This window comes from Chelonoidis abingdonii, chromosome 24 (assembly GCF_003597395.2).
Source record: "Chelonoidis abingdonii isolate Lonesome George chromosome 24, CheloAbing_2.0, whole genome shotgun sequence".
NCBI lineage: Eukaryota > Metazoa > Chordata > Testudines > Testudinidae > Chelonoidis > Chelonoidis abingdonii.
In genome coordinates, this window is record NC_133792.1 from 16,772,422 (window position 1) to 16,798,999 (window position 26,578).

The following is a 26,578-nucleotide window of genomic DNA, read 5'->3' on the forward strand; positions in this document are numbered from 1 at the left end:
CCAAGCTGAACACCTCATATTTCAAATGATACCTCCCCAATATCTTTTTCTTTAAAACACAATGTTGAAAGATACTGACTCACTTCTCCAAACCTATAAATCCTTGATTCCAAGTACAGTACAAATACATTTGCAGGAATGTGTCCTGTCAGTTTTGTGCAGCAGCAGAAAGTTTAAATTCCCTTTGATAATAGTGTCCATATAGCCTTTATCATTTCCTTAGACAGAGATTTTTCAGTTAGGTCTAAAGTCTTCCACTGTTAATTCAGATGCCTGAGGCCCGATCTCAATGTTTGACAGTTAACATCTTGCCCTGAGTATAAACCACTGCCAAGGGCTACTTCCTTGGATTGTCCTGTCAACTGTAAATTTAGCAAAGTGTGAGATGTGAATATTGTATTGTTCCAAGAGCATCAGATTACCCACACTGGATAATTTTATTTGGTTCTTTGTGGGAAGCCTTCAGTTTTCTCACTGACCTCAGTGTTGTTAGAGTTCATATTCATTTGGGTTTTTTTAAATGTGCTAAACAGAGATTTAAACAGTGGTTTATTTACTGTGGTGTAGGCTGGCCAATACCTTCATTCAGCCTTGCCAATGCATCAGATTTGTGATGACAGAAGGATTTTCTCACCATATATTACGCACTGTGTTTCACCTCACTGAATATCAGGGTTGGAAGGGACCTCAGGAGGTCATCTAGTCCAACCCCCTGCTCAAAGCAGGGCCAATCCCTAGACAGATTTTTATCCCAGTTCCTATATGGCTCCTTCAAGGACTGAACTCATAATCCTGAGTTTAGCAGGCCAATGCTCAAACCACTGAACTATCCCTCCCCCCAAAAACCTAATGAAATATATACAAATAAATATAATTCTTCAGGATTCCAATGGTAACTCAGTACAAAAAGGAATAGCAAGGAATGATTTTTGTTCACATGCACAGAGTTGATCATAGAAGGAATTTCCTCCCCACACCGGTACTGGAGAATTTTTACCTTCTCCTGGAACACTGAGCAGGAACACATGGGTGAGCAACACGTGTTCAGTTCCTTGCACTCGCAGGGGGCACAGTGCATCAGACATCAGTGAACAGCAGTCATCTAGTCTTCTGTTCCTTTGAATGTGCATTTATTAATTCAGCGGCGCATATATAGCCTGCCTCGACTCCTGGGGTATGCGCATGGACTCAGATATGACTCTCTAGAAAACTCAAGAACCTTTGAAGATGACTCCCAAAGCTACATTCAGTATAAAGGCCACAATATATTGCAAGGGGGGTTATATAAATTAGGCTTTCCACTGGAAACTAAGCTTTGGACTTTTCAAGTGGCAGCTAACACACAGTATAGTGATAGCAAAACAACCATTATTTCCTTAACACTAAAGCTGCATTTATGGTTTTGAGCCCCTCAATTGGTGCTTTCATAAGCTCCTCACTGATATTACCAGAAATCATGACTACTGTAGATGCCTATGATAGTAATAAACAGAACAGCGATCATATTAGGCAAGGATTTTTTCGATGCTGTTGTTTACTGCCACCTGCTGGTAAAATGAGATTACTGCAACACAAGCTAATCACTCTAGACAAGGTATAGGAAAAGGCAAGTTAAATTGTGAAATGGAGACGACACTGCGTGGAAGTTTCCATCATGCATTTCTGCAGAATCTCATCAGGTGAAGGATGGAACAAGAAAACACGACTTGCCATAGAACAGACTCTTATTTGTCCACAACCCTAACCGACAATAGAGTCCCACAGTATTATATGCCTACCAACAGCATACAATTTCGGCTAATTTACAGGAACTGTCAGAGATACTTCTCAGTAGCTCTGTTAGCCTCCTTTAAGTGCAGAGATTTATCTACTTGACCCAGGGGATCTTAGAAGAATTTCTATTTATTCATTCTGAAACCATTTTTAATCTGGTTAAGATAAAATTTAATAAATAATAACCAGTATTTATGTAGCATTTTAAAAGCACTGTGCAACTTAAACAAAATTAAAAAAACAAGAAATACTCTTACTGTATGCTCATATTCACTATCCCTAGCTATGCTGATGTGGGACTTCTCATCAGAATTAGAATAATTATTTGTATGTAATAAAATAAAATATAATAATCTAAATATTTCCATTCTACAGTCTCAACTTTTTACCTCTTGGGACAAATGTGGAGCTTTTAGATTCCTAAGATTTTACAGAGATAATATGATCTAATTTTGGGCTTAAATTTTTTTTTAAATAGAAAGCAGCTATATTAGAGTTGAAGTGAAAATATTTGTAAAAGATATTTAAGATCTTAAAATCATGTGTAGAATTAAAAATTACAAGACATATTTTAAATAAAAGGAGCTGACCATTCTTTTTCTCAGCTGCCAAGCATGAGTTTGGGAAGTCTTTGTTTGCCCCATTACATGCTATGATATTCTTCATGCTTGAAGAACTAAGAAAGACAGCTCCCTATATTGATGTGGCTATTAGTGATATCCTTAGCTATCACAAGAGAAACAGAGAAATCCTAACTCAAGGGCTGGTACATAAAAAGCTACTGTTTCTCTTTAAAATATTATTTGAATTTTTCCAGTTTAAGCAAAGACACAAATTCTTCCCCATTTACACCTGGGCAGTCTTAGTGAAGATCATAGGGTTTGTGACTGAAGGAAGAATTTGGCCTGCAGAATCTTTCCTGCTGCTGCTGATGTGCAGGAAGGAAAGAACCTAGGCCAGCACTTGCAAAAACTATCTTTTGACTTCTAAACTGAACAAGCTTGATAAGGGGTCATTAATGCAATAAATCTGGAACCCCACCGGGCCATTTTTACGGTCACTTGGAGAACAGAACGGCTTGTTCATGTTAATACAATGCTATGAAAATATACAGCATTATGTAAGAGCTAACTATGTTTTTTAAACCTCTTTAAAAAAAAAAAACAACACTTTTCAGTTTCGCATTAAGGCCTGGTTCTATATACATGACTCCTAATGAAACATACCCACGGATTTTAATTTTTAATTATTTGCAGAACAAAAATGGTGGCTGCCAAATTGTGATATGCTTTCCCCTTCATAGGTGTCTTATAAATTGATGTGATTACTTAACCCCACCCAGAAAATATAATTTGGTATTAAAAACAAAAACAGAAAAGAAACCAAGTTAGCAGACTAGCGCTCATGAGCCACTGGTTTAATCAGCTGGGCAGGATGGAGAATAATGGGAAGGGAAAAAAGATATTTGTCAGCTTCTCAAGAATTCTTGTAAACAAGAAGGAGTGAAATAAATTTTACATGATTAACACATAGCACTTTGCCTCTTCAAAGCTCTTTATGAACACAGGGCTCCATCCTATGAAGTGCTCAGCACCTTCAGTTCCTACTGATGTCAGTCAAGATTTAGGGCACTCAGCACATTGCAGATTGGGCCCACTGATATCAATGGAGTTGTAGACACTCATCACCTTGTAGCATGCATCCTGTCCTGCACCCCTTATTTATGTGAATAGTTCCATTAATTTGAATAGCACTTTTATCTAAGTAAGGACCATTAATAGAGGCTACCAAAATACAAATAATAATTTTAAATAAGGTTTGAGGATCAGGACCTGAGGCCATGATTGTACTTTCACTGAAGCCAATGACAAAACTTTCATTTACATCAATCAAAGCAGACCCATTAACTAATTAATGAGCATACCTGCTTTGGAAAATACCCTCACAAGTATCTATTTCCTCTGTTCTGGGTTCCAATATGGGATCTTCATTTTAACAGGATGATCTTTCGGATTTTTATTTCTTTGCCACGTGATATTCACCATGGCCCATTTCTGATCTGAATGTTTGGTAACAGTATTTGTCAATTTTAGCTGGTCTGTGCTGAGCAGAAATAGAGCCAATAGATTCCAGGATATTAAATTAAAAGAAAAGTGGACACTAATTTCTCATCACTGTGACAATTCAAACGCATAAGGAAAAAAAATAACAGCAAAACTCAGACAAGCAGAGGGACAACTTATAGCCCACATATGTTGATGTACAGCTCACTAGTCTATAACCTCGCCTCTTTTATTGAAGTATTAGCATTTAAAAAGGAAAATATCTATATTTTAAAATGTTATTTTGTTCTTCTGACCACCAATTTTCTACTAGTGGGGAAAAAAGCCTCCTACCTATTTTCCATAAAGAAATCTTTGTAGCAGTCCCAGTGGAAAAGTCAAAAGTTTGACTTGAAAAATGGAGCTACTTCAAAAGCATTGTCAAGCAGAGGTGAAGGGTTCTTAAAAATGTATAAATTAAAGTGTGGTGTGTTAATAAATCTCTCTATAACTTTATACTGTCTGTTTGTGATATAGATGTGTGAACAGAAGATCCAGATGAATGTACAGCCTGGGTATAAATAGAACTTTAATAAAATAGGAAATCAATCTGTTTATTAGTGACTGCTTGGACTGTATGTGTATGTGCGTGTGTGTGAAAATGAAAGAAAAGTGGAGAGTTTTTTCCAATAATAAAAAGGGAGTTGCACTGCAGGGCCCCTAAAGCTTGTGAAAAATTAAACTCGACGGATTCAAACTGTCCTATTTCCACTTCAAAAGAGAAGAGGCACTGAGCTCTTCCCAACTTATCTTCAAACGCCCAGCACCCTAGAAAGTTTCTTTAAAAAAAATAAAGTCTCTAGTTCCCCCAAGGACTGTACCCGTTACTGTAGCTGCTGTTTCTCCCTCTTCTAATTATACCCATGTGAGTCTATTAATCAACTTGTAAATTATTTAGAGAGTCATGCGCTGTCTTCAGCTAGTACAAACACACTGCACGCAAAGACTTGCTGAAAACCAATGGAGCTCCCAAAGGGTCTCTCTCCAATGTTCAGACAGCTTGCAGCTTGCCAGTACAACACTGTTAAAAACAAGAAATAACACTAAGCTTACCTCCTCAGATATCAAGATTTACTTCTCCTTTCAACTCCCAAGCTCTTTGCAAGTTTTTAACAAAAGAGAAAGCTGTTCTATTGTCAAATCTTTAGCTCACATTTAGTGATGAGAATATTAATTTACTGTCAAAAGAAATGAAGTGCTTCAGGGAGGCTGTGATCACCATCACCAGGGAACCCCAACTTTAACAGACTGCACCACAAGCACCCCTTTAAAATCATGCCAATTAAAAAAAAGCTACATTTGTATAGCGATACTTTGTATTAGTAATTTCAGAAATTAGGGAATCCCATATTTTATTCCCCCACATGGAGAATGCTATTGGGGACAGCTTCAGATATTACTATTTTATAAATAGAAAAGGTAAGGGGGGAAAAAGCAACACAGATTGTTTGTGATTGACTCTAACAGGCTGCAAACAGTAGGATGTTTTCTATCTTCTACGAATTAGCTATCTTTACCATCTGAATCTTCCCTTTTGGTGGAAAAGCCATTATCCAAACTAACAGCACTTTTCCCAGCTGAAAAGCAGCATTGAGTTTTTCACATTTTGGTGCTTGCTTTGCATGGTTCTGTTTAATTTTTCGTGGCTTGGCTTATTGCAGTATTCCAAACAGGTATATGAATTAGCAGTGATTCTTCCATCCCATCTCTCTGATAAAGACATGCAAATGTTTGAAAGGTAAAGAATGACACATGAATTCCTTCTCGTCTGAAGATTAACCCTGGTGTTCTCATGATGACCTCACATCCCAAGAAATTATTGCTCTTATTTTTGTTAATAAAAACACACTCCTCATATACCAAACAGCAAGGATTTCAAATGAAAAATCGGATACACTTTTTGCAGTTTTTAATGTCCTCCCAAAGTATCATATTCTGACAGGTGTCTGAAAAATGGTGAACATATACGCTGCAAAAGCAGCATCACTGTGCATCTGTACTGTGGCAGAGATCTGCTTCAGGTGCAATCTAGCCCTACTACTACTAATAATAATCCAGGAAGGAGGTGGTAGCTGTTCATAAAGGTCAAGAGTGTATATGAATGGTCCCTATGCACGTAGATTCCTTGACTATGTCCCAAAAGGATGTAGGAGAGAGGTGGTCTGCAGAACAACCTCTCCATAATAGTTTGGAGGGAATCAAATAGATTGGATTAATGTGGGCCTTGCGCTGTTGTTGTTGGCTATGGGTTTTCTGGCATGAGCCAATGCATGGAGCAAACAAATGTGGCTCAAAAAACATGTCCTCCAAAGATATCCATGCAAAGAGTGAGAATGGTCAGCATTACCATACCACTAATATCCAGTAACACAGTTAACTAAAAGAGGGAATGGAGAATTAGACTAACTGGATTTAGCTACAGAAAACTGGGATCAAACTCTAATACTGTCACTTTTCACAAATAGCCAAGACTAAATTTAGCAATAATTCATGTTTAACACCTGGTGAAAACACAAGATCAAAGAACCCCTGAGGAACAGTCAGTGAATTTCAGACTGGTTATCCAAAGGATGACTCTATGGACGTGACAGCCAGAAAGAATTTGGATGCTGAACTTTTGAGTGAAAATACATTTTTAAATTATCCAATGGGCACAAAGTGTAGGATAAGTGTTCTGGAAAATTAAAAATTCATGGACTCAAGGACATTTATGCTGCCTCCATTAAGCCAAATAAATCACCATGAACAACCTGGATGAGGCTGATAAAGCAAGGAGTTAGGAACTTCAGGAGAGTGTGACTGTAAGCAAATGCACAGAATAGAAATGTAGAGAGTTTGCTAGTGGCTTGAATAATAGAATTGTTTGAATATAAGACTGGGGTCCTCTTGTAGTGCATGTAATATACTGAAAGGACAATCACAGGGAAAACATCCTCTGGCAATACCAAGAATAATTCTGATTGTTTTTGAATCTTTAAAAGCTAACAGAGAAACTGTGCTTATTTACCAGAATTTAAGAACTGGTATGAACCCAGATAAACACCACTATATTGCTGGAAAGGAGAGTGTCAAGATTCTTCTGGTAGCACATAACTATATGATAGGGCTCAAATTTACCACGTAATGCATAGAGTGTCTCACCCCCACTCTGACCCCTTAACATCAGTAAAACGGCTGGAGCAATGCAAAGGGGCTCACAAAGGCCTGACTGTTTGTGAGAGAATTCCTCTGGCACAGGAAGTGACCAGGAAGAGGCTAGGAAGATGACTTTTCACAAGGTCTGACATAAAGGGTTGCCAGGGTGGGCCTAGAGGGGGGTGTTAAGAATGGAGCTACAGCACCTACGACTGTGAAGATACTGGACAGTGTTGCTGTCCATAGGCAGCCAGGGACAGGCTACCATAACAAACAGCCCCACAGTGCTGTTGGGCATGTCTACACTGCTCCTCAGTTCAGACTGTGAACAGCAGTGTGCACCAACGTGCAGCACTGTAACTCCCCAGTGGGGCTGCTATGCGCACACTTGAAGTTCCAGAGTTTGCACTATTCACAGCTTTGCCACTGGACTGCAGAGTGACCTTGGGCAAGTCACATCATCTCCCTGCATCTCTGGTTCCCGATACGTAAAATACAGATAATGCTACTTACGGCCTTTGTAAAGTTTAAACTATGAAACAGTTTCCCAAGGGAAGTGGTGGAAGCTCTATTGGACAGAGTACTTAAGGATTGTAATACACTAGAACAATCTTGAATAGGCAGCAGGAGGAATGATGCCTTAACAGGGCTATTCCACTTCTAGACTACTGCTTGTTACTGGCTTCCTTAAGCATTTTCATTACATTTTTATGCTCTGTGGCCGGGCTAGTTGTTAATTTATTGGCATGTGCCAAACTGTCATACATTGCTGTAGCGTTTATGTGTTGGGGTCAGATTTTTAAAAGCTGACCTCCAGTTCCATGCCTATAATTTGAAAGTACAATATTGTGGATACAGTTAATGTCAGACATTGAAATGTCTCATTTACCGGCACAATCTGGTACTTCAGTGTCTAAATGACATTAATTATGTGTGCAATTACTTGTGTACACAAAAAGAGTGGCCAGGTTCAGGCCAGTCTCAAAACTTGGCTTTATATGAGAGTTTCAGAAAAGTCACATGATGTTAAGACTATTGTGATTCTGAGAGATAATAACTTGGGGGTTAGGTTTCACGGGGGCTATCTTTGGTTCCCCCATAGTGGCTGATGTCATTTATGAGTCCTTGCTTGGAAGGAGGAATAGGACCCCTTCGTCTGTACCTTGTGAGATTTGTTGGCTCAGAGGGCTAGGGATGCCATGAAAAGTTTAATTGCCTTTCACATTTTAAACACTGCCAGTTGCTGGCTAATTAAGTAAGCAGTTGACATATGACCTCGAGACCAAATTCGGTCAAGTATTATGTATGTTTCTCTCCTGTTTTAACCTGGTTGCATTTTTGCACCATTCTAAATGGAATTCTTTGCTATCTTCCCTCCTCAGTATGCTATGCTCTTTCATTTTCTCAAGGCCTTTGTGAGGGCACTAATGAATTCTTGTTAGTGTTTACTAATGTAAATTCATTCTTTGTTATCCCTGGGAGAGGAGGATTAGTGAAATGACAGAACTTATTATTCCTGGTACTGCTATATAATATTTATTGTTATTCAGTACTTAATTCTGTAGTATGCCCCACCAACAAAAACAAAAACAAACAGTATATATAAGCAAAAACAGTGGGAAATTTTTTTAGCACAATGCACAGGAATCATCATGGCTCCCATTAACATCAATAAGAATTGGACAGCTGCATTTTTGCATGTTACAATAAAAATATGTTCATATTAATTTGAAATAATTCCTACTTTTCTGGGGAAGTTATAATTCTAATTTCATTTTGCTGAAGTGAAAGCAAATCACTTGGACTAAGGAAGGACATATTTTTTGGACTGGCTAGGATATTAATATCCTTCCAATTATTTTAATGTATTGGGAATGCTCCCAACATCTTCATTAAACAAACCTTAATGGTTAAGGAGAAGTTTGTAAAATACACATGAAGCATTCATGGTAAAGCTCTTAAAGGACTTATCCTATAAGGATATAATTCACCCAGGTTCCCAACACAGCTATAATTGAAGAGAGGCATGTCTTTACAACACTTGTTTTTCAGTTTACTGGGCTGAGGAGAAAGTGAAAATGGAGTATGCATAAGAGTCTCTACAAAGTATTATAAACTGTGAAAGATACATGGGCCCTGATCCTGCAACCACTTAGGCATGCAAGTAACTTCACACATGAGGCGTCCCATTGAGTTCAATGGGACTGCTTGCATGCATAAAGTTAATCCCATACATAAATGTCTTATCTCTGATTTATTTATTTTTTAACTAATAACCCACATAGGTCTCCTACCCTTGAGTTATATGACCACCAAGTTTAGTACAGAAAATACCTTAACACTCGATCTGTACAGAACCTTCTCTTAAAAATGGCAGCTACAAGCCAAAGGGGCAGGGAAGTGGTGGTGGTGATAGGCGTGTGAAAGTTATTGTAACCCAACTGGTCAGTGTCCTTTGCGTGTCCCCCTCACTGCTGGATCGACTGAGGATATGAGTCTGTTGCAGACCCCATTTATACAACCTACCCTCCTCAGCTCAAGTGGAAAAAGCTCATACTTTGGAAGTCATGCTTTGAAAGTCCCTGGTTCAATCTCTGATGTCAGCCAAGATGGTGACTGTCACACTGTATTACATATCTTGAACCAGATGGAGTTATTGCACCAGCAATGAACATGACCCATTCAGTGGAGCCAAAGTTAAATGTTAAAAACTATTATCATGTGGTTTGACAAATTGATAGAGGATAGAACACCCAAAGCTGCAGGCTGCCAGAGGCCTTTTTGAAATGCTTCAAAAAGTACTGAGTCTCCTGACATGGTATCTGGGGAACATCAGTTAATTTTATAGGCTCACATATCGGATCTATGTAATTCAATCTCAGAATTAAGCTATTGTATGAAAGAGGGGACTTGCTGGGCTTTCCAATTCACCAAATGGCTTTCCTTGCCGAAAATAAAAGACAATGCAGATTTCCCTGCACTCAGGGGGGGTTTGTTCAAAACTCCATTAATACTGAAGCTTAACTGAGATTTCTCCATCTTCAGCGAGACTATTTCCCTCTAATACTTGTTCCTCTGGTAACTATTTGGCATGATGCCAGAAAAAGGACTGGCAGTTCCTATACTATCTAGGCTCTTATACTTGCCAAAATACAAGCATTCCTTCACCACATTGATATACAACTTACCCTTTGGAATTGTGGGGTCTTTTTCATATCTGTAAGAATAAATGTTAAAGACTGTAAGCTTCTCAGGGCAGCAGCCTACAATTATTCGGCTGTTAATTGCCTTACACAGTTATGGCCCTATATATAGTGTGCAAGGCAATTAACGTCCGAATAAGACTAAGCTGCTACCCTGGGAAGCTTACAAGTTTTACCATTTTTCTCAATATAATCAGTCGTCAGCCTTCCAAAAGCAAAACTGCTAAGTTCTTATGGTGCCCCCTCACCAAAAAGCCCTATGGGACAAATCTTACAGTAGCATTTCTCATAAGTTAAAATACTTGTGTCAAACCAGACAGACAATCTCCATCACAGCATGCTTCAAATGAAAATCAAAAGGTTGTTGTGTTTTACAAACTACCAATGACAAAAAACCACCATCAGATTCCTAATTTTAATTCAGGGACAACAATTAGAATTCGAAGATGGGATGTGGAAGTAAAGAGGCTGGGCTTCACTCACATAGGTACTCAGTCTCAGGTACCCTGAAGAGATTTACCAACTGCAAATTCTGATCTCAGTTACAGACCAGTGTAAATATGGACTAACGAAACTGCATCAGTGAAGTAACTTCATATTTCAACCAGTGGGTGTATGAATTCCTCCCACAGATTATTTTCTCCCACGAACTTGTAACTACAGTGCAGTAAGACAACAACATGCCCTACCTGGCCATCCACTGTCAAAATAAGGCTTAATGAGTTCTCCAAGTTTTGTCTTGTCTGCAACAGCTTCCTTTAGCAGTTGCCCGCAGCAAACTGAGAGGAAGGAGGAACAAAAAGACACAGGTTAAATTTTAAAAAGGAAGCAAGCAAGAAAGGAAAAAAAAACCCAAGAAGCTGCATATTGGAAAAAGGTCACTGAATAAAATAAAAGTTGTGGGATTTTTTGGATTTTGGGGTTGTTGTTTTTTTTGGCCAAGCAAACCCAAAAGCAAAGAGATTGAGCAAGGAAGAATACTGAATAAAAAAGAATACATTTGACAAGGAACATATTAAAAACGGAGGCCGAGAGAAAGATACTAATCAAATACATTGCTAAAATAATAACTCAAGGGATAGCTGGTGGGGTTTTCACTTTTTATAAACTTATAATTACTGAATAAAGTTACACTTGCTGAACAGCTCTGCCGGAGGTAGAGGAGAATATGCAGTTCAAGAAAGTGGCCCCTGGATCATTTAACAATCATGTAAGAATTATATTGATGAAACTGTGCTAATGCAATATGATGGTTCAGAGATCAGATAAGCAGAACATCATGAAATTTAGAATTAAGGTACCAAATCAGGACCACTGCATATTAAATAACAATACTTTGTAACTGTATGGCACATTTCATCCAAGCAAATTAATTAACCCTCATTACCCCTACAGGAGATAAATAAGTATTTATTATTATTATTATAATCAATTTTATTTTGGATTAGTCAAATGACAGTCATTACTGCATTAAAGGATAAAGCTTTTGTTAAAATTAATAAAATACTTTAAAAATAAAGATACAGTAACATAATGGAATTAACATACTTCAAGGTACAGTAAGGTTTTACTAATTCTATTTGCAAATTTAATTTTTTTATTATACAGATTTAAAAAATAAGGATTCTTATCTTTTTTCACTTTATTAGATGTTTGTTCATTATTTGTAGTGTATTTTCAGAAGCATTTAAGTAAAATGATAATTGTTCAAAATAAAAAAAACAAGGGCCAGATCCCCAACTTGTATAATTTCAACATAGCTTCATGACTTCAATGGAGCTACACCAATTTATAGCTGCTAAAGACTGGACTGAGAATGGTTTCCTTTAGTTGCAATGACCTTAAGGAACATATGAGCCCACTCTTGCAATCCATACAGGGAACTCACACTGAACTCACTGCAGGTTCTGAACACATAGCACTTACAGGACTGGGCCATGGCTAGGACTAGTGTAAATGTAGGGCTGGTCAAAAATTTTCTGTCGAAACAGTTTTGACAGAAAAGTGGGTTTTTCAACAAAATAATTTTTTTTTTTTTTTGCAAAAGGTGTCTGCCTTCTGCAGAACATTTTGAGTTTTTGTCAGGAAAAAAAATCACAATCTTAAATGTATTTGTTTTCTGTCTAAAATTTTGGGTTTGTTTGTTTTTTGACAAAAAGCCAAAATTTTCCACAGCGATGTAGACAAACATTTTTTTTTGCTTTCATCAACATTTTTAATGACACCCCCGCATTTTCTGATCTGTAACAACATGGGTAAGATCATTCAGTTCTTATTCATAAAAATAATCTCACGGGATTGCTTCGCTGAGGGCCTGATCCAGCTCTCATTGAATTCTTTCTGTTGATTCAGGGCAAGAGTTAAATTAAGTCCATAGGACTCGTCACATCAATATAGGAGAGAGGATCAGGCCTACTGCTGTCTTTTTTCTCTAAAACCTATTATTTCTGGATATTATTGTAGTTTTGGGTGTTTAAAGCACACTAATGAAATCAGCTTAAATATTACTTGAAGGAAAAGAGCTGATCAGCTATGCAGTTTTACAGTGACAATTCCAAAATATCTGCAGGTTTTCCAGTATTACATAATATTACACAATGTGATTGCAAATTACATTGACTACATTGCCAGGTGTGGTCTACTTTAGCCTACTTTGATGCACTTGATACTACGAACATGCACCAGAACAAGCCCCAGGTGATGCTTTCTGGGGCTCCCTTATAAAAGGCAGAGAAAGGTCACTTTGATATTTGTTCCCTTTTCAAAAATTATATATTTGAAATGCTTAAAAACTAAGACTCTTCTTCCCATTTCAGAACCACTTTTCTTTTAAAAGCCTCCCAATACTGAGCAGACATGAGAAAGTGCAAAGTCATTATGCAAGACCCACGGATGCGATGGAGAATTCAGAGCACCACAAACTGTTCACAGGAGTACCTCTAATGTATAACACGTGAAAAACTACTGATCTAAAGGGTATAAAAAATGATGACTAAAAAAAATGTTGGAGCTAGTTTGGCACAGGATATATGTTTTTATTGGTTAATATTTTTTTATTGCAAGATTTTCCAGCCCCCGCCCCCCCCCCCGCAAAAAGTTTGACATCCACAGTGATGGACTAACAGAGAAATTTTACGAGCGAGTAACAAAGAAAGACAGGAGAAGATAAATGATCAAAAGGAGAGAAAGAGGGAATGGAGCAAAGTGCGTATTTTCTGAGAACTTACTGTTGACAATGTTGTATTTCTGAGCTATTAGTGCTGCCTGCAGGCTCTTCCCACTGCCTGGGGGTCCACAAAAGAGAATCCGTGGCGTAAAGGGGGCAGCTGATCGGCACCAGGTTCGGATATAGGTCAGAACTAGAAAGATAACAGAAAGATAAGAAAGTCAGATGCCAAGAAAAAGAGTTAAAATTCATTTACTGTTGCTTTCTTAACAGAAACAATAATTGATTAATTTCTTTATTTATAACTATGATATTATCATCATTTATTTGTATTACATGAATTGAGATCAGGGCTCCAGCATAAATGACATGCTCTATCTGTAACTTGCAATACTATGGTGACAGGCATTTTAGAAAACCTATAGTTAAAATATACTTAGCACTCATATTGTACCTTTCATCAGTGGATCTCAAAGCACTTTAAAAGAGAGATTCAATTACTAACTGCACTTTAACCATGTAATTTTTAACAGAAACCAGCTTTGCTTTTTAGCTACACTTACCATGCAAGCTGCAGGGGGATTATCATAACATTTAATAGTTATGGTAGTTTCTAAACAAATAGATATGGTAATTATGAAAGAGTAAGGATGTCAATTTATCATGATACTTCTCCAGCTTCATATGTGATCAATGCCCTCCTATTTAGTATGTTTCAAATTTTCGTGGCACTAGTGCAAGTCATGACACAATATAGCATTGATGCCGTATAATTACATGTGAAGTTATTCTTGTGCACACCATTTTTGCATGAATGGTAAAGACAACTTGATGTTTTCAGCCCAGCTCCACTCTCCCTGTTGGGCATTGCTTAATTTTTGTGATCTTGCTTTGTATTGGGTAGGAAACTATTAATTTTATATCAGTCTAGGGGCCCATCTCCTGGGAACTTGAAAAGACCATAGACCTTGTAAAGAATAATTCAAATGTTGCATTACAAGTGATCCCAACTTTGCTGCAGTCCTAGAAGAAGAGTTTATAAAATAGGTCTGCAAGAAGGTACAGTAAGGTTTAGCTTGATAATGAAGACATTTTATCACCAGAATATTTGGAACACACTCCGCCAACGTGTTGAGACCCTCAACTCCCATACTCGTTTCAGGATCAGGTCCTTGATGAACAAGGAGATGTAGATATGCAGTGTTATTGTAGCCATGTTAGTCCCAGGATATAACAGAGGTAAGATATTACCTCTCCTACCTTGTCTCTCTAAAGAGAAATAGAGTAAATTTCCCATGTTACACAATACTGTATGTTCTATGGAAGACACGACTGAATGTCTGAATGACTGTTTCAGTCCAGACAACCTTAAATTCATATAAATTCTATGAAGATGCAATGGGGTCTCCGTGATACACACTACATTTAAATCTAATAAAATGGGTACAAGAATCCAAATCTTAGACACTGATTTTCCCTTTAAGAGTAATCCCATATTTTAAACTAGTTCTCCTTCACTCCATTTGACGCGTTAGGGGATTGGTGCTTTAATCTAGCATTTTACATGTTTTTGAGACACTAACATACACTTGTTTAATGATCTCCCTTTGTGTCTGATTTCCAGATCCTTGTACCTCCTATTGTAGAAAAAAGGCAGAATAGCACATTCTACTTCTGACATTTCTAGCTCCTGAACTGGGAGTAGTTGCTAAGGGAGCACCTGAATCATACTGCAAGTGCATGGGATACATTTCTTGCTCCCAAACCATGGTGAATGCTGTACAGCTGAGATCTCTGAATATATTGGATGGAAGTCTGATCTCACACCAAAGTAAGTCAGGAGCAATTCCAATTAAGTCATTGGAGTTGCATTGGTGTTTAATTGGTGTGGGATCAGAATCAGACCCTCAGTTCGAAAAAATCTAATGAAGTTGCAATTTCTTGACTCCTTTTCTCACCCACATCTGTCATTAAACATACAAATTAAACATATAAATCTTGAAAATCATAATCTGTCTATCACATAATTTATCCAAAAACAAATGTCAGCTAACCAAGGAGGGGTCTAGTTATTCTAAGCACTTTCCACAACCAGGGTATCCAAAAACACAAACATTACTGGCAAACCACCCTGCTTACAAATGATGCTTAATTTGTAGTAAATAACCAAGTTAATTAGGAGTAATGATCCCCCAGACAGTCTCCACATCTAATTATTCTTTAAAAAAATATCTGGCTGCTTGATGCACTGCAGAAAAAGATCTAGAGAGGATTTTTTTTCATTCCAATTTTCAATTTCTCTCACTACATTATTAATTAATAATAATTAATATTCAGGCACTCACATTTTTGTTTACAATTCAAGGCATTAATTCTTTATGAATTATGATATGAACTTTTAAATTTAATTAAGTAATTTAGAGGTAATTAATGTGTAAATTCCAATTATAAACTTCCTAGTTGTTTATCTTAAAAGTGCAGCACTTGTCATTAAAAAAAGACCTTTTTGAGATGCAAAATTACAGGGCTGTACTACACCATCAACAGGCTGACAGATACAAAGTACATTATCACTTGGTCTTCCCGACAGTTTCCTCATTTTTTTTCATGAAGAATCAACATGCAATATCAGAATGCATCAAAGAAAAGCTGAACAAAAGCAAATAAAGGATTACCACGTAGCAAACCTTTCGGTGCAGCAACTTTTATATAACGAAATACAACCCGCCTTGAACTACTACTACTTGTTAATAGACTAGTGCAGGTAGTACCTGTACAGGAGATTAGCAGTGGTTCCAGTATGTATGCCAATACTGATACTGCGGGCTTTTACAACTGCAGCTCTAGGCTTCTCCATCCCTTAGGAAATGATTCTGTAACCCTTACTCACATTGCGTCCCCAATGAGACTACTCTGATGAGGAATTGCTTTTCATTTTGAGTAAGGGCTGCAGAATTAAGAAGACCTCCCATTCAACCATGCCTGTTCTAGCCAGCAAAGAAGCTATCTGGAACAGCCCAAGCTTAGCAGGCCACACGGAACACAATCAAATTAGAGACAAGTCAACACTGACCGATACAGGTGAGATCTTAGTCCTATAACTTGGCACAGTTGTCTCTAAATGTTGGGAATCACTCTTTCAGATGAGAATTTGTCAGCTAACAAATTTCCTTCCAACTGTTCACAATTGATATTTACCCTGGGAGAAGACATCTGCACAAGGCTGGTCAGCATTGATCGATTTTAGTATTTGCTGATAGATCTGGAAAACTCTGGGAAAGTTTCTATGATACTCCACCAAGTGCTTTGCTGTCTCCTGTTCAGATATGCCCTCCGCCTCCACCAAACGCTGTTGCACCAGAGGGTCGCTTGGCCAGTCAAAGGTGGTATGGTACACCTCTAGAAGTTAAACAGTAATTAGAACCCAGTAGGAAAAAGATTCCTCACTATAATCAAGGTCTAGATTGTACCAAGACCTTAGGTTGGGGCATAAGGAGAGGGGAATCACAGTGATTCCTTCCTAACTACTACCATATAGCTCCACAAAGAAGACAGATAGTGGCACAGAGAACTAGCCAGCCATGTGACAGTGGGGGGTAGGTATGTTTGTGTCCCTTAGTGCGGTGCAGCAGTGTGCCCACTACCACTATACACTGGGATCTCCAGAACAGATCTATGCCTATCTGCTACCATCAAGCCTTTAATTAAGAATAATACTTTGCACTTCCCTAGCACCTTCCACCTAATGATCTCTAAACACCTTTTATGTATTAAAATATTGATTCCTATAGCACAGCTGTAAGGTAGGATATTATCCCTGTTTTCAAAATGGGAAGATGGAGGTGCAGAATGGTTGCCCACGGTTACACGAGAAGTCTGTGGCAGAGCTAGGAACAGGACTTAGATTTCCTGGCTCCTACCCTGAACTTTAATCAAGGCCTCTGTAGAAAAGCAAATAAAAGCCATCTCTTTAATTCAGCATGTCCTTCCCAAATGCTTCCTAAAACAACTGACATGGGTTCCTGTGGAACACCCAAAGTGTGCCATCTGCAACAGTGCCATTTCCTGTTGGCGCTCCCACTTGGCATCACACACAGTGGAGGTTATCCAAAGGTGTAACTGCCTTTTATGAAGAGGCAGACATTCAAGGTCTATCAAAGATGCCATGGTAAACAGTAAAATTCTTATGATGTGACTACACACATTAGGGTGACCTGTGCTGTAATGGAGCAGTGCTGCTTGCCACAAAACAGGTCTTTACAAATACTTTCCCCACTAAATTGGTGCAGAAAATTATACACGTTGAATTTAAAACAAATTAAAATAAATCTGATTCAGAATAACATGGCCTACTCACATCGTAAATGGACAGCATTACAAATCAACTTTAAAAGCATCAACACTTCAGCGTTTCTTGGGTTGACACAAAAACGTTCTCCTAGAAGGGATCAGTAACAAAAGCATACTACACCTTTCGTGGATGGATCAATCCTTTTCCCAAGGTTCCTCTCAATAAGCACCGTGTCTGGAGCATACAGCACAACTAAGCACAGAAGATACAGAATAGAAATGCATTTTCAGTTAGTTACTGATTTCATTTCTTGGAGATGCTTCCAAGTGTGCTCTGCAAGTAAGGATGGATCGATGCAGTTCATGTACATTTAGCCATCTTCCCCATTTGTAACATTTTTCCTTATTTCCCTGTATTTTACCTATCAACATTTGATTTTGGGGGGAAATTTTGGCCAAAACTATCAGTCAGATGGCAGTTAGGAAGAAATATATTGTGATAAATACATAGCTCACTTTAGTACATTCTGTGATGCAATAATCTTGCTTCTTTTATGGTCATTCACTTACTAAATTCAACTAATTAAGGCATGTGCATTCAATCTTGCAAAGTTCTTCTTCATTTATATTCTTAATAAGGGTGCTATTTTGTTCTTGGTTGTACAGATAAAATTGAGGGAAGAATTTGACCTTCAATATTGTTAGCTATTTTCAGAAATGACCATTTAAATACATGCACTACATACAAGTACTATCCAATATATATATTTTTCTAAACACTATCACAGCGATTCTGAATTCCTTTACTAAAGCGGAATTGTGTACAAATCAAATCCAAAGTAGCAAATTATCCTGCCCCTGATGACTACAACTGGGGCTGATTTATTACTCACACTTGAGCTGTGCAGTTTTTAAATCATTTTCACCTGCCCCACCCCTACCCCAATTTTCATTTTTCTCATGCATTTTGGATAGGTCCCTATCTAACAATGACTTGGAAATGCAGAGAGTCCCAAGGTGGGGAGGGCAGGTGCTAGGGTCTTGTCCTTCAAGGCCCTGCCACTGTAGAATTATCTTTGCTTTGACTTACCCAAGACTCCATCTGTGGCATGAAAGGTCAGGCTTAGGGCCTGGGTGTATCCATTTCCTTTTGTGTGTACTGAGTAAATTGTATTTATTATTCTATCATACAGAGAGAATGGCTTGGGGGCTCTTTTAGATCCTTTTTGCTCCCAGGGATCAATTAAAGCAGAATCCTTGAGATTTGGATACTGAGGTCAGAGGAGGTTTGGACTCACTGGTGAGGCAGAGGCAGAAAGGCACAGCTGTTTGCAGTCACTTGCTAGAAGAGGCTTGAATTTGATGGAAGTGGGCTGTAGCCCACGAAAGCTTATGCTCAGATAAATTTGTTAGTCTCTAAGATGCCACAAGTACTCCTGTTCTTTTGAAGAAGACAAAGGTTCATCTAGGGATGGGGTAAATAGTTCCACAGACTGCCCCAAATTTTTGAGGTCCCAAGCCCCATGTAGTCATTTCCTCCAGTCCAGTGACTGTTTCTGATTTGCTCTGATCTCTTGGGCATGTTATACACATTTAAGAAATACTAGTTTTAACATTTTAAAGTGTTTTTGTTTAGGTCAGTAGTGGCTTTCACCTCTCGTACACAAATAATCTTTTATTTCTTACCAACATGTCTCGGAGTCATGCCAGCTGACTGCAGCATCCATGCTTGATCCCGGTTTTCAGGAAAACCTTCCAAAATCCAACCCTATTGCACAAAAAAACATGAAAGAATTATTGATCTATACCAAGGGAACCTTAACAATTAAATCCTAGGACTAAAAATCCCATTTGTTCAACACAGACTATCTGATTCTGATCTCATATCAGTGTAAATCAGGAATAAGTCATGCATTTAGACCAGGGCTTCCCAAATGTTTCCAGAAAATGTTCCCATTTCCCAGACTAAAATATCCGTTAACATTTGAATCTCCTTCTACCTCTTTGAAACACTCAGTTATTTTACCTGTTCAGACAAAAACAATTGTAACCTCATTTCATTCTTTCCTAGTGGACAAGTTCAACCTCTGACATTTTTTAGAAGAGATTTAGGATCATAATCTTATACTGACCCTAAAACAAGAGGAGGATTTGGATAATGCACATATTCAGAGTACTTTTCCAATAAATCGTTTAGTACAATCCATACAAGCCTCTGAAATGAATGACTGATGAAGACTCTTCCACACTACGCTCCTCTATGGAATATCATAATCACATGCAATGAGCGGAGGGTAGTTTGATGTTTTGAAAGCTCGATAGTTTCAGTACTGGGCACTTTTGAGATTTTTGAGTGTCGAGAACATTTAATGACAATCTACAGATCATTGGAGACCCAGTTCTGTAAGGTGTCAAGAGCACTTGATTCTCAGTTCATTCTAATCAATGGGATTTAAGAACATAGCACACACATACCCCTCCCCCAGGATTGAGCCCTCGGTAATATTGCTAATTACATCAAGTTTTTACCTCTTGAATATTTATCTGGATACAGCCTGGATCCTTGGATCTGACAGAGATATGTTCAACACAGGACATGAGAAGGTGGAGAGGCAGCTGGGGGCCAGTTCATTCTCTACATGTATCAGAGCCGCCTCAGCGCTGCTCTAGTTTATGGTGTAAATGCCAGGTGGGGATATTTGGAGTATACCATGTTCTTTCCAAGTGCACTGCCCCGGCGTAACCCCTATTTGGGGGTGCGAGTGGATTTTAGCGGTTAGAACAGACTAGCTGTACACCCATCTGGAATCCCTCTTTGCTGGGGGAATCTTCAAATGTCATCTTAGGGCAGTTTTATGACCCTTTATGCCAGTAGAATTCTACAATGGGGTCATAGCATGGGCCAAGGTCTGGCCCTAAATGCCTAGTTCTTATTGACTGGTGGTTCATCTTTTTCTAGAAAGCTGATCTCTTAACATTTCTATAGGACACATAAAGTTTAGGTGCAGTGAGATGGAGACTTGCTAAATGCAAATGAATGTATCCAAATTTATATTTTGCCATATTTTACATTATTTATGTGACTAACTTTTTTCTTAAATTTTGATCTTTTTAAAAAACATATATTACATTTATTGAAGTTTTTGGTACATGAGAAACGGAAAATAAAGCCATCTTTTAGTTGCCTGCACTTTCAATTCCTATTGAAGATTATATACCTTCTTCCTCCTCGCTCATTGTATGATTCATTAAGTTCACATAGTAATATAAATAATATAAATTAAGCTTAAAGAGACACCATCAAAAATTAGCATCAGATATTAAAAAATCATTTCACATGTTATTAACATCATCTCAATTTATTACAACTGAAATAAATTTCTTAAATCAAATTTACTTTTCACCACTTGAACTATTGGCACTCAGCTTGGACAGTGAAACCAGACAGGTCCGATTATTATCCCCATTTACCAGAAAGGGAAACTGAGGAACAGAGCAGTGAAGTGACTTGCTCAAGTTCAGACAGGAAATTCAGAGGAGGTAACAGGAACCAGATCGCTTCACCTCTTGTCCTGTGCTTTAGCTGCAATATCATCCCTTCTCTCTTATTTAGGGTAAAACTCACACCCACACCCACCCAAAGCCCAAGAAATCAGATTTGATGTGAACCATTAAGCAGGCATTAAGGAGATATACCATTTATACATCCCAAACTGCACGCAGACCATGGTGTTGCAATGCAGTCCCTCTAAAGTAGTTACTCCAGCTTTCTGCAGAGGGCAGTCCACCCCTCCACAATACAGATGTGATGCCCCTTTGCCTGCACACACAAAGTTTTGCCTCAAAATGGGACCTTGTTTGGGTCCTCAGTACCAAAAATGAATTTCATCCAGCAGGAAAAAAACATCTCAATGAACTAGAGCATAAGATGTGTTCTACTGTGGATGTTTGGGAGAAAAGAAACTGACCATTTCCGGGGTTGAATGTGTCTGAAGGCAACATGCACTAATAACATCATCACAGTAAAATGGACACTTATATATTCTACTAGTGATTTATTTTTAAAGTTTTAATCTAAAAAACCCCCAAAGGATACAAACGTCTTCTTTCTTGAAAAACAAAACAAAAGGCAAAAATACCCCAAAGCAGCACAAACCCACCACAATTTCTACAGTTTTTAAATATTCAAAAGAATACCAAGCCACACCACAGATTTAAAAAAGAGAAACTAAACAAATCTAACGAGCAATGAGCACTCAAAGAAGAATATGCACTTTTTCATTATTTTAATAAATTATAAAGGAAAACTCATAGTAATGGAGCCCGACTTCCCAGAGCTAATGAAGCAACAGGGTAAAAGAAAGAAAGAAAGAAAGAAAATCCTTTTGCTCCCTTAAGTCCTTGTTATAGCCAGATAAGTGTTGGACTGAACATCTTAAAAAAAAGAAGCATTTACAGATCTCTGAAATACCACAGGAGTGCTGCAGCATTACTCAATTTCTGTGTGATGCAGTATCTGAAATCTACCTCTCTTATGGCCCCCGAGTCTAAATCTGCTAAACTTTGTCTAAATTTCTCTTTGTTAGTCGTTTAGCTGAACAAGTCCTTGTCACTGTACTCCCAATAACTTTCTGGGGTGGTAAGGAAGCTGAAAGAACATATCTTTGTATGAAAAAAGACATTTTAATACTGTATTGTATTAGCTAGCAACCATCATCATCTCCCACATAAATTTTAGAATTATTTCAGGGAAACATACACCTCAGTGATTTTTGTAGGAGGAAATCAGGGCATTCCAATACACAAAAAAAAATAGAGTAGACTACTTAAAATTCCCTAATGAGCCCAATATCACTAACATGCCATCCTGCAGTTATCTGAGGGCAATTAAAAAAAAAGACTCCAGTAATTGCAAGCCATTTTTTGCCACTCCCAGTGTTTACTTTATCAAATTAGGATGAACTGCTGAATAAGGTCACACAGGTGCTAAAAAATCAATTTTTCCCTTGAGAGTTACAGAGGAGAGAGAACAGAAATAGATTCTACCGTGTTTTAGCAGTATGTTAGGAACCTAAGCATTGTATTGTAAATGCACTCTGTTCAGCCATACATGTGAAACCAAGTCCTGTACCCACAGTGGCCCAGATCTTACAATGGTGTAAATGACCATAGCACCTCTGACATCAATGCAGCTATGCCAATTTACACCAGTTGAGGACCTGTCCCACTATCTCCATTCCTAGTTTAATATTCTTTGGAATCTAAACTAAACAACATATTACAAGATTTCTGGTGCCAGGGCAGTTTAGAAGCATTACAGTTCAAAAGCAAATACTCGGCAATGAACAAGAGATAGAGGATAATCTTTTTAACAAGATGCAACACACTTTATAAGATTCACATACCATTATACAAATGCCAAAGTCCCTTAAAGCAGATAGCATACAATTTAATGGCTAAAAGTTCAAGTAAGAAATCATAGCTCAGTGAATAGCTGCTTGAAACAAATATATTTTAAGGCACTAAACAAATACATAATAAATAAACCCTATATAAAGAGTTAGTTTTTTGGATCTTATTTCCAAGGTCTCTGAATTCTGAGGTACCAGTAGTCCCTAATTAGAATACATTATCCATCTACTTGACACTTCAGTGAAATGTCTATTCTACCACAGAGTTGCAGCTTTGTTCAGAGCAGGTTTATTGATATTCTGATGCATTCCCTCTCCATACCCCCAGTGGCTTGGTTCTGTTTTATCACACATCAAAAAGGCCGTATGCTCAGGGCACCCCATGCACAGCTCAGAGCTGGAGGTCTGAACAGCTGCAAGTAGTATGGTATCACAGGAGGGACAAGCTCCAAGCAGATGTCACAGATTAAAAAAAAAAAAAAAAAAGACAGTAAAAAGAGAGTGTGGCTTGGGAACTAAGCAAGAGGTAGCAACATACAGCAGAGCAAGACCTGACTTAAAATATGCCTATCATGCTTTATGCAAACACTGGTCTTTTCTGCCCTCCTGACTATCATTAAAGTGTAATTAGTAACTTCACTTGATAAGAATGTGTTTCTTTATGAAATCACCTATTTTCTCTTCTTGATAACAATAACCTCCAGGCAATCCAAGCATAGGCAGCACATCCTCACATCTAGCCGTGAATAAAAGCTAGGGTCCCGAGGATTCCATAATGCTTCATTCTGGGGCCATCGTCTACTCTCCACAACTGGACCCTCAAATCCCCTCCAACTTCAAGACAGTGATAAAGGCAGCATTCAGCTCTTGCCTTAAGGTCAAGTAAAGTGCTCCTTGGACACCTACCTCCCTGTGTACATCAGCAGCAATGAGGTATTTGTACGGATATCACCTCACTCCTTCAAATTCAAGGAATTTGAAGCAGAAGAAACCCAAGGTCATTCTCAAACATGGGTGTCCTTTGCTGCAGTGCAGTATTGCTATCAACCTATCACTGAGTGACACCTTCCACCCAAATAATAGCTACACTGATACTCAGCTTTACTACTGTTTGGCCTGAGTATCCTCAAAACTTATTACAAAAATAGAAAGCTATTGACACAGATAGGGTTAGAACAAGACAAAGAAGTGAAGAAATGGAGACAATCACCACTCAATCACATTAGACTTGAGAAAGAATTCTCAGCCAAAGGCCCACAGCTTTGGCATTCCCTTTCACAAAAGATTAGAAAGACCACAAATCTTGCCGCCTTCAGAACAAAATGTCTTCACCATTGTTTTCCCACAACATTCAGATTTAAAAAAAAAAATGATATGCCCTTCCCTCCCATCCAAAGAAAGGAGAGGTAACCAAACAACAAAAAACTATCAATGATTAAAGTCCACTGTGGACCCAAGTTGTTCTCTAAGACTGTCAGATACAGGGGCAAGGAGTGCAGTATAAATACTGAGATAAGCAGACAGACCTAAAGGTGACATAATAATTTTTGGAATTGGAGCATCCAGACTGATGTAGGCTGAATGACCTTTGTCGACTGAAACTCTCCCATGACTGCAACTACCTCTTGCAAATACAATGTACTGTCTCAGGCCTTTTGATGCCATCTCTATAAGCTTGCATTGCACAATATTTTCTGCAGTGAACTACTCCTTTATTTACTGTGCCCATCCTCTTTCTCCATCCCTATGAACTAGGGGGACAAGAGCAAAGGAAATCAGGGGAGAACACACCTAGCAAAGATGCCACAATAATCACTATACAGAAGGCAGTATATGTGAAAGTATCTACTGACAAGCTGATTCCTGCAATTTGTCGGTATTAGGAGTGTTACACTACACTCCATATTCTTCATAGAGATATTGTTATGATATGAATATGGCTTAACTAAGACGTGTTTTATTCAAGATGGGTCTTGCGAGATATCATTGGAAAGATTATGATTTGATGAATATGATTATCCTATTTGTATGCACGTATCATTTCTGTATCTGAAGTTAGGAATATTGACTATGGATCAATTACAAACGTGTCTGTACCTGGGGAATGCCCAGATGACAGAATGCAATCAGTCTGCATGGGCCATTAGGGAGAACAATAGGACTTTGAAGATGCTAATCTCCCACCTTCCTGAGAAGCTTCCTGGAATGCTACAAATGGCCTTTGACTCATGGCTGCTTTGACACTGCAGGGTCATGTGATCACGTCACCTGGTACTGGACTCCATCATATAATACTAGTATTTTCTACTAAGGGGAGTGGGAATCCCACTGAAAGACAAAGTAAACCCCGCCATATTTAAATCCTATTTAAGGCAGGGAAGTGAGTTAATCAGGGTTCATTCTTCATGGAATCTCTGCCCAGGATGACTGCTGAAAATGTCTTAGAAACAAGGATAAAGGGGGCGGGGGGAAGAAGAGCTGAGCCCAGGCTGGAAAAGGTGTCTGGCCTATGAAAGAAATGCCTAAAACAACATTTAGGGTGAGAAGTTACTACCTGTAACCAGTTTCTTTTGTGTATTAAAGCTTAGTTTGTGTGTTTGTTTTATTTGCTCAGTAATCTGTTTTGATCTGTTTGCGATCCCTTATAATCACTTAAAATCTATCTTTTAAAAATCTAACAAACTTGGTTTTGTTTTCTCTAAAACCAGTTTGTGGAATTCAGAACTGGGGGGAGGAAAGCTGTGCAGATCTTCCTCCACACTGAGGAAGGGGGTGAATTTCATGAGCTTACGCTGTGCAGTTCTCTGTGCAGCGCAAGACGATACAATTTTGAGTTTACATTTCAGAGGGGATGTGCATTTGAGTGCTGGTCAATTCCTTAGCCGAAGCCTTCCCAGGCAGAGCTGATTTCAGTGTCTGTGTCTTTCTGAAGCTGGGCGTGTCCCTACCTGTGTGGGGGCTGGAGGAAGCTTGAGGTCCTGGTTCAGCAGGACAATGCAAGGAAATCCAGGCTGGTGGAACAGGCAGGCTCAGTGGTACTCCAGTACATCAGGAGGGGGAGGGGGCAACCCATCACAAGGAGGACTAGAGGTTGGAAGAGGTCACGCTTTGTCAATCTTTTTATTGGAAAGGAAACTCTGTGCCCACATAAAAAACATTTTGGTAGCTTCAGTACTGAATAAGAAGCCATGTCCTGTGCAGACTAATAAATTGATATTAATGGGACAAATTCTCCCCTCCGTTACACTTGTCTAACACAGTACACTATCAACTTGCATGGGGTTGCACAGATGAAACTGGAGGCAGGATTTGGCCCACTAATTACATGATCTCATCCACCAAACAACCACCAAAGATCCTGTAACCAATGCAAGTGTGAGTTCATCACTTTTTACACCCAAACACCTCTTCTACTCTTCTGAACTGCTAAGTTTTAACAAGTGAAATACTCCAATTACTCAAGTTAACCACTGGCAAAGGCTTAGTTCCCACATGATC

The 26,578-nt window shown here is 38.5% G+C and overlaps 1 protein-coding gene across 2 annotated transcripts in view; it reads right to left on the reverse strand.

The window, feature by feature from the left end:
- The window catches only part of AK8 (adenylate kinase 8), a 109,943-nt gene that overhangs the window by 53,654 nt on the left and 29,711 nt on the right, over window positions 1-26,578 (reverse strand). Inside the window, exons 1-6 of one of the 2 annotated variants that reach the window (XM_032779226.2) lie at window positions 23,987-24,036; window positions 19,356-19,437; window positions 17,851-17,922; window positions 16,578-16,778; window positions 13,441-13,572; window positions 10,903-10,992 (exon numbers count right to left, since the gene is read on the reverse strand). In XM_032779226.2, the coding sequence (XP_032635117.1) occupies window positions 10,903-10,992; window positions 13,441-13,572; window positions 16,578-16,778; window positions 17,851-17,922; window positions 19,356-19,392 (532 nt within the window). In that variant the 5' untranslated portion in view covers window positions 19,393-19,437; window positions 23,987-24,036. Of the gene's footprint in view, window positions 1-10,902; window positions 10,993-13,440; window positions 13,573-16,577; window positions 16,779-17,850; window positions 17,923-19,355; window positions 19,438-23,986; window positions 24,037-26,578 lie in introns of those variants that run through there. The other variant, XM_032779218.2, reaches the window with a different exon arrangement.